Genomic DNA, 12,180 nt, shown 5'->3' with positions numbered 1-12,180 from the left:
GAACTCCAGGTGGCACCATGCGCACAGTGTCTAACACAAATGCGCCCCCTGAAGTTATGTAATATGGTCCTAATCTTGTTCCCTGAGAAAGCATCTTCCCCACTGGCTGAACAAAAGAAAAAGCAGTGGGGGATGGGCATAGTGCAGGGGTTTGGGGGACTGACACCCATAATGTTGTTTGGGTACTAGATCTTTCCACTGGGCTCCTGGACTCTCCTTACTCCTGCCTGCTGAGAATGAGCCACGTTCAGGAGCCTGGGGCCTCCCTGGGGAAGGTTCTGGGGGTGAGCCTCCAGCCTTGCCACCCTGTGCTCAGGACCAGGTAACGGGGTGGGGGCTACAGAAACCTATCAACCATGAGGCGGGGGGGGGGGGTGTCTGATACCATGTGAGGAGCTGGCTGGTAGTGGGTATGTTCCCATGGACACAGGGATGGGCCCTCTGAGTTTCAGGGGCCCAGGAGACGGATAAGAAGGAGCGGCAGGTCATTTTTCTCAGCCCTCCCCCGAGTCATCTGCTGTGACTATGGGAAGGTCTGTGCCCAGGGCTGGAGAAGAGCAGAGGTGAGACAGGGGCAGAGAGGAGAGCCCATGGGCTGTATCTGGGGTGACAGAGAGGTTGGGACTCTGCCTCCCCGTTTTCCACCCACCTCCCGGGCCTCAGTTTCTCCTTTTGGTAGCCTGGGGATAATGCCATGTGTGCTGCCCTCACCCGGGGGAGGGGGAGGATGAAGGATGAGGGTGTGCCCCGGGCACTGAGGCGGGTGGAGGGTCTCTGGCCTCATGAGGGGGTGAGGTGGAGATGTGGAGAGGATGAGCAGGCAGATGGGTATGGCATGGGAGAACCGCCTGAACATGGGGTGGGGCGGGTGGGGGGGATGAGCCGGATGGGAGAGGGAGGCATGCCGCTGGTATGTGCACAGGGCTGGAAAGAGTCTTGTTCTGTCATCATCCCCTGAACCAGTCCCCAAGAGTCACGCACCAACCGTGCTCCACAAAAACACGGAGAGAAGAGGAGAAAGCAGCGAGAAGAAGTATACAGAGGCCCCTGTCTCGTCCAGACAGGGGACAGTCGCCTGGATTTGGACCCCCATTTTCCAATCCCCCTACGTTTTCTTTTCTTTCTTTTTTTTTTTTTAAAAACAAAATTCAGTATCCATGACACTGTTTAGTTTGGCTCTGAATTCCAGAAAAACAGGAGGGACGGAGTGTGCCTGCTTTCCAACACTCCCTGCAGGGCTCTGAACCAATACACAACAACAAGTGTCCGAAAACCAGGAAGGAAAACTGAGTTTTATAGAAATTGGAATGAAACTGACCAGTCTAGTTTCATTATCCAAGCTAAGCGGAAATGCAAAAAAATCAAAATAAAAAGTAAACAAACAGCACAAATGGTAAGACGTGAGTTTCAGTTCCTAGATTCTTTCCTTTTTATTCCGTTCAGGTGTCATCAGGAATCCCAAGAGGCCTGCCCCCCTTTCCCTCCCGGCTTGCCCGCCCCCAGAATGGCCTCTGGGTTCTGCCCTGCCCCCCTCCCCCCTGTCCTTCTCCAGCACAGCTCTGAGGACCTGCCCTCCTGAGAGTGATCCTCACAGGGGATGCCCCTCTCCCCTGAGGGCTCAGGGAGTCAGGGAAGTCGGGTTCCAGGAGCCCTGGCTGGGGCAGACCTAGGGCAGGTTGAAATGGGGAGGCAGTGGATTGGGGTATCAAGTTCAAGGTCTAAGCAGTGAACCCCAGTTGCCCACGGGACACCATCTTCGCAATGATTGAGGCTCCTGCCCTCTGCTTCTCTGATTTAGCTGGGTGTGACTCCAAGGTTCCTAGGGGTACAGCCTTGCTGGCAGGACCTTGTGGAAACCCATATAGCTCATCTCCTACCCCTTTCCACACTCAACACTAGCACTCGAGCCCTGGGCCCCCATGGCCTTCCTTGGCCCCGGCACCCATTATGGGTGGCTGAAACCTTCCCTGCCTGGAGCCAGGGCTGATCTCAGTGATGCTGCTGGATTCCTTCAAGGTTCCAGTGTCCGAGGGGCTAGGGATAGAGGAAAGGCCTGGTGTGTGCCTGTGTGTGTGTGTGTGTGTGTGTGTGTGTGTGTGTGTGTGTGTGCGTGTGTGTGCGCGCACCAGGGGGTAAAAGCCAGAGGGGAGAGGCGTACAGGGCTGGGTGATGTCTGTGAGGTATACCAGAACCCTTATGAGTTTCTATGGATCTACTGCAGAGAGCTCAGAGCATTTTCATGGCTAGAATATTCCCCAGGGTCGGTTTCGTGAATGTGGCAGCCTCCTAGAGGCAGAAGAAGGCAGTGGAGGGGCTGAGTCCAGGCTGAGAACTTCCCTGAGGGACCTTCTTTTGCTTCCGGGACAGTCCCCCGAAATTCAGCACAGGGGAGGCCAGTAAGGGGAAGGCAGCCGGTGGAGGTTGTGGCTGGGGGGAAGCCAGCAAAGGAGGCTGGCTGGGGCAAGAGGCAGGGCCTGGCAGTCCAGGCTCACCCAGCTTGGCACTGAGCGGAAAGTGTCTAGGAGGCCGGGCCCCTCATTATCACCTTGGGGGGTGGAGGAGTCTTGGGCTAAGGCCATAGTCAGTGTGGGGGGGATGCAGCTCTGGAGCTAGAGCAGGAGAGCTGAGAAGCGCTGAATCTGACTTTGTCCGTGGGGAGGGCAAACGCCTCTCTCTGAATTTCCCCCAGTACTCTGGTGGCCTCTGCCCAGATGCCATGGGAATGGGGCAACTGTGGCACCTTGCCGGGGGCCTAGGCTTGGGGTCCTCTGAAAACCCAAAGTTGTTAACTAGTGACCCCCCAACCCCTCCTCGATCTGACTGGAACCTGTGCTGCTCTCACCAAGCTCACCCTGCGGCTCCTCATTCACCCACGAGAGAGGGTGTGTGGTGGGGCGTGCTGTGGGCCCAGCTGTGGAATAGGACCCAGCTGGACCTGAATAAGCCCTCGAGGATTGCTGGGCTCTCAGCTGCCCTGTTTGCCGAGGGGAAAGGGATGGAGATGCTGTTGGGGGAGCCCTGCCTTGCTGGAGGTAGAGGAGCCCCAGTCTGAGCTTCTCCTCAACCCTGCCCCCCCACTCGGCCACACCCAGAGTGGTATCCTCACTGGGGTCCTTTCCCCCCACAGAGAGGGGCCAGGGTTGGAAATGGAACAAGCAGCACCCAGGGCATATCTGGGCATCAGGCAGGGAGAGCAGCCAGGTTTTGGGGTGAGCACTGGATGCAGAGTCCTCGTCTCCCCTCAAGGCAAGGAGAGCAGACCCTCCACTACCCAGGACTCTGGGAAATGTGCTTTGCTTGACCCTGCCAAGCTCTTCACTGCTGGGGAAGACACTCCCTGAGAAATGTTCATCAACACAGTTTGGAGAGTTGCTGAGAGATGGTGGGGGTGGGGGAGAAAGTAAGAGACGAGGGGAGACAGAGCGGGAGAGGTGGGGAGAGAGCGAGAACCCAGTGCCTAGGGCACAGACTGGCATCTCCATCTCCCTAGAAGGTGCTGGTGAAAGGGCGGCCACTGGCAGATGGGGTGGGGTGGGGTGGGGTGGGCTGGGCCGGGGCCTGCGAAACTGGCACTGCAGAAGCCCCGAGCTCCTCAGGGATTCCGGAAAGGGCTGGGGGAGGGGCACACCTCCCTGTCTACACCCCTTGGGGACCTCCTGTCAGTGACTCGAAGCCCACTTTTCCTAGAGCCCTCCGCTTCTGGCCCAGCCTCTCTCGCCCTACTCTCGGCCCTCTGCCCGCCCCCGCTGGTCACTTACTTGCAGGAGAGCTGGTTGATGCCCTCGATGTAGTAGCAGACGCCTCCATTGACGCAGTAGGACTTGGCTGTCTCGTTGCACTTCCGGGCGTGCCCCGACCAGGATGACAGAGTGGTACTCACTGGAGGTACGAGAGACACGTGCCAGTGACCCACTGAGACTGCCTCTGGGCCCCAAGAACCACCTCTCTGCTGGCCCATCTCCTAGCTAGAAGGTCAGGAACTACAGCAAAAGCTGGAGAGGGAAGGTCTGGTGGCTCCTCCCCATCACCTGCAAGGCTAGGGGGAGGCCCCCAGGAGCTCTGACCCTTTGCCCAGCACCACCCTGCCCCCTGCACTCTGGACCAAAGTACCCAAACCCCCAAAGGTCAGGACGATTTTCCATATTTGGGAGGAGATAAGAAGCTAGCAGCAAGTGCTCATTCTACTGGAATTAAGAGCCCAGTTCTTGCCTGCCTTTCTGGGGGCTCTCCCCGCCATAGGTGGATGAGACACCATGTCTTTTGTGGGGAACAAAGTCACAGGGGCACAGGGAGGAGACCTCTACACTGCTGGGGATCTCGAGGTGGCTGGAAGGGAGCTGGGCTTGGAGGGGAATGGCCCCCTCTGGATGCTTGTTCTTTAAGATCTTGTGAGGCATGAGGAGAATCCTAGCTTTCAAGTGTTCCTCCTTTGTCCCAGAGGGGACAAGCCTCTCAAGACTGCTGCAAAGGCCACTATCCCCCTCTCCCTAAGCACCCAGGGTTTTCTTTGCCACTGCCCTCATTGGGCAACCCCATTCTCCCTGACCCAGTCAGGTGTTGAAGGGAGCCCCTAGGCTTTGACAGCCCAGGCTCTAAATCCTGGAGGTCAGGTTTCTTGACAGGAGGTGGGCAGGGAAGAGAGCCCTGTGGGGCAGCTGGGATGTGGACACTGGGTGAGCGGGGGGGACGGGGCTTTCAGGCCGCTGACCCAGACTGCCCATCCAACAGATCAGATTCATTTGATAACTCCAGTTCTACTCCCCCGGGGGATGGAATTCAGAAACTCGTTTCCAAGGAAAAGTCTTACCCCCAGGGTTGGTTTTCATCCCCGAGCTAACGCCAGAGGCCTTGTCTCCAGACTGGGTAGCACCTCAGCCTCTGGAGCTCTCACGTTCTCCCCTCCCCTAGCAGCGGCCTCCTGCCTGAGGTGGGCCACCCTACCTGGGCTGCTCCTGTCTCAAGGGGACTGAGTCCCTCCCCGCCCCCTCCCTGTGGGGATGAGGTTGAGAGGAGGAGGAGGAGGAGGGCAGGCACTTGGCGCCCTCAGTGTTTAGACATGTGGGAGACAGATGGAGCGCGGGGACTGGGAGTGTATACACAGCTCGGCCTCTGTATATGTCTGAGGAGCTCGCTGATAAAACCCGGCCGGCAGGGCCAGCTCCCACCTTCCCCTCCACACCCTGCCTGCGGCTGCTGCTCTGGCTCCCCAAACCCCACCCCTGTGGAGGGCTCCTCCTAACACACAGCGCACGTTCAGTGGGGGTAGGAGGCCTCTGCTGGTCTCTGCCCACTCTCTGGGTCAGGGAGACCCAGAGAACCAAGAAAGGGCCAGAGAAGAGAAACAGCTGAGGTAACCCTGCCTGGGAGTTACAAAATCCGCTACTCTGGAGGACACCAGAGGATGCCCTGCCCTTCAGTTACATTGCCAAGGAGGAGTGCAGGAAAAAAGCAGGGGACGTCCTGTCCAGAGTCCCCGTGTGTGGGAGGACAAGGCCTCAGGGAACATATCAGCACCATGGAAGAACATATTGGCACCAAGACTTGACATGAGCAGATGAAGGCAAACACGATGTGGACCACAGGTTTGGATCCTCTTGTGGGCACTGGCTAAGGCCGAGAAGTCTCAGCCCAGCGGGATGACCACCGTGGCTGTGGGTGGCAGAGATTGCCCCCGGCCATGCTGAGTGAGCAGTGGACAGCAGAGAGGACGGCAGCCGGCACCACAGCTATACACGTGACCCTGTCCACGCACATGTCTGTGCTCATGGAGGCCTTGGGACCAGGGGACGACTCTTGAAGGAAGATGGGCCTTTGGGTGGGATGTCCAGCCTGTGCTGCCCAGAGCCGTGTCCTCGTGGGGACTTGGCCAGGGCCCAGAAAGGCAAAAAGTGTGGGTACTGGAATTGAGCCCTGGGATGGGCTCCCTGCTCAGTGGGGTGCCTGCTTCTCCCTCTGTCCCCTCTCCCCACTTGTGCTCTCTCTCACTATCCGTCTCTCTCAAAGAAATCTTCAAAAGTGTCTGGAAGAATGGCTAAAATAAAAAACATAAGGAACAACGTGTGTTGGTGAGGTTGAGAAGAAATGCACTGTTGGTGGGACTATAAACTGGGGCAGCTGCTGTGGAAAATAGTATGAAAATATTAAAAATAGAATTTTCTTATGATGCAGTAATTCCACTACTGGATATTTAGCCCCAAATATGAAAACACTAGTTCAAAAAGATGTGTGTACCCTTGTGTTTATTGCAGCATTATTTATAATAGCCAAGCTATGGAAGCAACCCAAGTCTCCATCCATAGATGAATGGATAAAGAAGATGGGATATGGAATGGAATATTACTCAGCCATAAAAAATAACAAAATCTTGTCCTTTGCAACTTAGATGGACCTAGAGGGAATACCAAGTGAAATAAGACAACCAGAGAAAGACAAATACCATATGGTTTCACTCCTCTGAGGGATTTAAGGAACAAAGAAAAAGAAAACCCAGAAATCTCTTAACTCTAGAGAACAGATGGTGACCAGAGGGGAGGTAGATGGGTGGATTGGTGAAATAAATGAAGGGGATGAGAAGCAGCACATTTGTGAGCACAGGGTAAGGGAAAGAATTGTTGACTCCCTCTACTGTACACCTGAAACTGATAGAATGCATGTTAATTGCGTTGGAATTAAAATTAAAAACACCTGGCAGGGTACAGGTGGCCTCTACCAGCCATTAGCATCCTGGTGGTCGAGAACTTTTCGAGGTTCTGGGGGGGGAAGGGCCAGGAGGGGAGCTGATGGCCAGGGGACACTCTCCCTGCTGCTGGCAGCTACAACAGCTACCCACAGCTCAGGGAGGAACCTCCGCTTCTGTTTCGAGGCCCCGATCAAGGGATCTCCCTTCATCAAGGCTCCCAGCCACCTGCCCAGTATGCCCGCTTTCCTGTGGGTAAAGCTGCCTTTCCTCTTTCATGGGTCAGAACAGGCAGATGCTTTGGGTTTGGGCGTCCTGCCAGGAACTTTGAGAGACTTTGCTGGGAGCTTAGGCTATATGACTCCCCAGAGCTCTGAACCGGGTCTTTCTGGGTAAGGCCTTGCTGAATAGGTGAGCGAGAGAGCAGGTGTGTATGTGTGACGAAACAGTGAGTGTCTCTAAGCCCCCAGGTGAGGGACAGGCCCAGAAGCCTCTGCAGGGCTTCTGGGGTCCTGTGACACCCCAGGTCAAATCTGCCTCCTCTCTGGGGTGAAGGGAAGTCCAACTGGACATCTGGGGCCTGGGACGGCCACCTCGGGACGCTCCCAAGTTCTCTTTCAGCTGGGGATGAGGCAGCTGATTTCGCTAAGTCCGAGGTGCGCTGGACCAAACTGATTGTTTTATTCAAAGCACTGCAAACTCTGCTGACTCCTCCTCCCGGGCAATCAGGGGGGCAGTGTCTCATGAGCTGCCAGAGCTGTGACTGCAAGGAGGGTCTGCTCTGATTCAGGGAAGGAGCCTCAGGCTCCTCAGGAACAGAACCAAAGCAGGCCGCCAAGGGTCACAGTGAGGCGCTGTCGTCCCCCCCCCCCCCGCCCCCACCACTCCCCAGCGCGGCCACTGCTCCCTCGAGGTGTCCTCCCATGCCCTCTGCTGGCCGCCCCAGTGTTGTAGCCCCAGCTTCCCCGGGGCCTGGGCGGGCCAAGCCAAGCGACCTCGGGATGAGTCATGGGGGGCAGGCACAGCTGCCCGCTACCACCCTCCACCTCCTCCCCAGGGTGTGGTCGCTGCGAGTCTTCTGGGCTCCATGGGTAAACAAGGAGGCTGGGCATCTCTGCCGGTGGAAACGCTCCCTCCCCACCCCCGCCAACGGGGGTGTCCTGATCTCCCACGGTGGCCCTGTTCCTTGACCCATGTCAAGGATAGGGGCCTGCCACCGACTCAACAGGGCAACAGAAGAGGTGGGGTGTGTGTCGGTGGGGGGGGGGGGCTAGGTGCACAGTATGTCCACCTCAACATCACACTCAGAATCCCAGAATTTTCTTGGGGGAAGAGTCTAGTCTAGAGATCATTTAGCTCAGCCTCAGCTGGGGAAAGGGAGAACAAGCCAGGTAAAGGAGGTCTCCCAGGTTTGCAGAGCTCGGAAGAGACCAGAGCTCTGGAGTCTGTGGCTTGGCCCTGCTGCTCTCATGCAGAGCTGGAGGGAGGAGAGGCAAGGAACCCTGGGGGCAGCCCTCGGGGGCCCAATGCAAACCTCCACTGGCCACCTGCCTAACTGGCCAGAACATGGGCTGCTGAGGGCAGACAGGAGCTCCCGCATGGTGCCAAGCTGCGGCCTATCTGAGGGGTCTTCCAATGCTCTCCAGCCTCTTTCCCCAAGCCCAGCATGGGAGTGAGGCTGCTACTCTGCCTCATCAGTCACGGGCTCTGCCTCTCTATCCCCCACGCCCCTGCACACATACAAGCCTGGCAGGATGCTCCCCTAGTCCCCTGAGGCCAGTGACTGGGTTGAGTGGGGCCCATGAACCCCGCAGGATCCATGGATCAAGTCAGTGAAGCAGAAAAAAGCTGTCTCCTTTTCCCTGGGTGGGAGACAGGGATGATGTAAAACATGGAGCCATCTGAGGCCATGGCCTCTTCTTCCCTATCTGCTCCCCAAACATGGGAGAAGTCCATTTTACAGAAGGAGAGAATGAGGACAACAGACCATGTGGATTCTGTTGTGTCTGGGCCCGGTTCTACCTCTGGATTTCTCCATTCTATAAACCAATACATACATTCCTTAAGGTAGTTTTAAGTTGGGGGTCTTGTCAGGTTTTTTTTTTTAATTATTAAGTGATCTCTACCCCCAACAAACTCACGACCCTGAGAATCAAGAGTTACATGTTCTACCGACTGAGTGGGTGCTCCCCCACTCTGTTCTAACCAAGAAAAATCTTGAATTAAACAAACTCAAGCCCAAAGTGGATCTAAGAATGTCTGCCCACTATGGCCGGAGGTGATAGGTGCTGGCCCCCTAGCATGGTCCATTTTCCTGGGCTTGGAACAGGTGGGGAGGAATGGGGAGGGGGTGCCCAGGTAGTCCCCTGGGGCCTGCGGGAGTCAGTAAAGGCCTTGGAGTGGGTTTTGAGTCCTTTTCTGTATTATTTACCAAGTGCCTACTATGAGCCAGGCACTGTGTTAGGCCCTGAGCTACAGTGGCAATCAGGTGAGACACAGCCCCCCAGAGCTTGTGGTCTCAGTGTTTGCTAACTACTTTTACATTGTATAGATCTCTGCTTAATCATCACTTAGACGTGTGGCAGAATGAAGCTCTTTGAGCTTCAGTCTCCTAAACTATGAGCTACACCCTGGGTCTGTCAGGGCTCGAGAGATGCATAGAATGTGGCATGGAGCCTGCTCTGAGTCAACAGCAGCTCTCACGAAGTCCTGCGGAGAAGACATCATCGCCGCTCTCCCTGGTCCTGGCTCATAATTCCACTGCGGAATTTCCACAGTGCGGAAATTTCCACAATTTCCACTGTGCAAATCACACTTGCACAGAAAGTGCAGCAACAGGATGAGATGTGAAGACCAATCGAATAGAATTCAGGAAGTATGCAAGACTGCAGTTGGCCAAGCAGTGGCCTGGGAGCCAGACCTGAGCTGGGAATGACACTGTGGTGGGATGGAGGGGTCAGGGAGGATGGCAGCCTGGGAGAGATGGCATGAGAGGAAGGGTGAGAACAGACTCTACGGGACTGACACAGGGCTGGAAAGATCGTTAGGGCCACACTGGTGGGCTCTGGGCAGTGGGATGAAGTCCTTGTTTTGTGGTGTCCCTGGGTAAGGGCATGACAAGACGAAAGCACCTTAAAAGAGGCCATTGCTCTGGGTTAGGTAAATAGAGCTGAAACCTGGGCTGGGTTGTCTCTGAGGTAGGGTTGGAGTGGGAGGTATAGATGTGAGAAAGATCCAGAAAGAAGGCAGACCAGGATTTGGAGGCTTGGACCTTTAAGACAGGGTGGCAAGGCAGACGAGGAGCCTAAGGGGCTGGGAGAACACAGAGACCCCTCCCAGTACAGAACAGACAGGGTCTGCCCCAGGTTTTGCACTAAGGGTCCCGGGGCAGGGAACTCCCACATTCTCCTTAGATAATGCAGGATTGCGGGAGTCCTGGAGGGCTGTCTGGTAGAAGTTCAGGCAGGCGAAGGCAGCTGCAGCATCAGAGTGACGGGGCAGGACTGGAAGTGAACCCAAAGAACCAGGTAGCCAAAACGGTATGCTCAATGTGTGGGTGTTGGGAAGAGGAAAGCAATCTGTGGGCTTTGGAGTTCCCGGGCTGGAGTGGAGGCGTGCAGCCTGAGGACAGGCAGCTCTGGGCACATTCCAGCCAAGGGAAAGCAGCCTGCTTGCCTCCGACACTGGGGCTGCCATGGTTGGGGTGGGGAGCTAGGGGTGCTGTGGGTGCCGTGGGCTTCAGACTTTGCATGTTCTTAAGGGAGAAGCCAGTCTGGGAGAAGGGTCTGCTGTCCCTGAACGAGGCTGCCCGCAGGGGCCGACACAGCCCCGCCTCCTGGCCATGGCTCCAGGGAGACAGCTGCCTGCACCCCGGTGCCCAGGGAAGCAACAGGCAGTCAGCTCCCACACGCCCAGGGCCTGCCTTTCCCTGGAGCCTCGCTCTTGGCAGCCCAGCCTCCCATAATTGCCTTCTAAAAATATCCGTCCCCCACCCCCACCTCTTGATTTCAAAATATTTAGTTTTCAGGATATTTAAAATGAGAGCTGGCGGCTCTTCCAGGCCCAGATAACAAAGCTAAACATTTATGCTTCGACTGCATTTCTCTGAATCGGCCCAGATCTCGGGGCTTGATATGGCAGCAGAAGGAGGGAGAGGAGTCAAGTGCAAGACAGATCATGTGCGGGCCTCCCAAGGGCTGGGGGGCAACAGGCCTGCCGAACCAAAGCCCTGCAGAACCCCTCCCTTTGTTGGGGGGCCACCTACCGCTGTTGACGTGGAGCCGGCCACGGACCGTGTCCTTCCCCAGGATGTTCTCAGCCTCGCAGACATACTCCCCAGCGTCCTCCACCTTCACCTTGTTGAACTGTAGTCGTGAGTTCTTTCTGGTTAGGGAGGGGATGAGAGAGGGGGAAGAGTACGTGAGCCAAGGCCCAGGCTGGCTGGGGCTCTCCAGCGGTCACCTCTCCCCATAGAGCCACAGCGGCTGTGCAGAGGGGGATCGGAAGTAGATTTTGGGCTCCAGGTGGAATGCTGAGTCCCCTGAGCTGGAGGGAGACCTGGAGGGCTCAGGAGAGCATGGGGTAGAGCTAGAAGCTGCACGTATGTTCTTCATCTGTGAATCCTCCTGTCCACTTTTCCAGGGCTGGACCTTCTTTGGAGCCTTTTTCGGGGGGGGATGAAAGTGGGGGCCTCTTAAGGAAGTCATGTGGCTACGTCTCTCCTTTCAGCGTCCCTCCCCAGGCCCAGTGTCCCCCTCAAAACAGGGCAGCCACTGCCTCACCAGTTACCTCAGCCTTCCCTTCGGAGGGGCAGTCTGCCGCTGTAGATCGGAAGGCCTGTTCCCAGGGACCTGGGCAGGGCCCCTGAGCTAACGGGCTCCCACGTCACCTATGCCCAGCCTCCTAGTTCCAACCTGTCGCTCCCCGTCCTTTACCTTAGCCCTGCCACTCGGGGTACTCTGTGGCTTCTCCCAGGGGCTTTAGCTTCTGCTTTCTGTGTGCTGGAAGCTTGGATCCCTCAGGGAAACAAATAGCTCCTGCTCCAGATGGCCTGACTTGACCCTCCTGGCTAACCTGGAGATGGACAGGCAGTACAGATGGGAAAACAGTCCTAAAGCGGCTTCTGGACTTGTGCAAGGGGACCTGGCAAGGCAGAAGCAGAGGTGGATGAGGAGCTGGAGTTGGTGAGGACATGGGCCCCTCAGGGGCCCATCTCCAGGGCCAGAGGCTGGGGGCCTAGCCCCCTCCACAAAGGGCTTTGCACCCTGTCCCTGCATGCTGAGAGTTGCAGGGCCAGACCTGGGTAGGGACTCTGGACTGTAAGTGACTCTAGGGCACCAGGCCCTAGTTCCTCTCTTCTTTGCAAAGACCCTGCCAGTCCTCTCCTTCCCTCCCAGGGATTCTCTGTACCTGCCCCGGGATGCCTGGCCTGTGAGGGGTCTATTCACACCTCCCATCCTTCCCTCTGCCCCAGTGCTATTCAGGGGCCCCTCTGAGCTCTGGAT

General features: G+C 56.6%; 1 protein-coding gene across 3 annotated transcripts in view; it reads right to left on the bottom strand.

The window, feature by feature from the left end:
• Window positions 1–12,180, bottom strand: part of NRG2 (neuregulin 2) — a 177,348-nt gene that overhangs the window by 20,659 nt on the left and 144,509 nt on the right. For all 3 annotated transcript variants that reach the window (XM_046000151.1, XM_046000150.1, XM_046000152.1), the window contains exons 3-4: window positions 10,941–11,059; window positions 3,759–3,879 (exon numbers count right to left, since the gene is read on the bottom strand). In XM_046000151.1, the coding sequence (XP_045856107.1) occupies window positions 3,759–3,879; window positions 10,941–11,059 (240 nt within the window). The remainder of the gene's footprint in view (window positions 1–3,758; window positions 3,880–10,940; window positions 11,060–12,180) is intronic.

Source organism: Meles meles, chromosome 3, assembly GCF_922984935.1.
Source record: "Meles meles chromosome 3, mMelMel3.1 paternal haplotype, whole genome shotgun sequence".
Taxonomy (NCBI): Eukaryota; Metazoa; Chordata; class Mammalia; order Carnivora; family Mustelidae; genus Meles; species Meles meles.
Note: the sequence above shows the minus strand (reverse complement) of the source record. Positions and strands in the feature narration are given on the sequence as shown.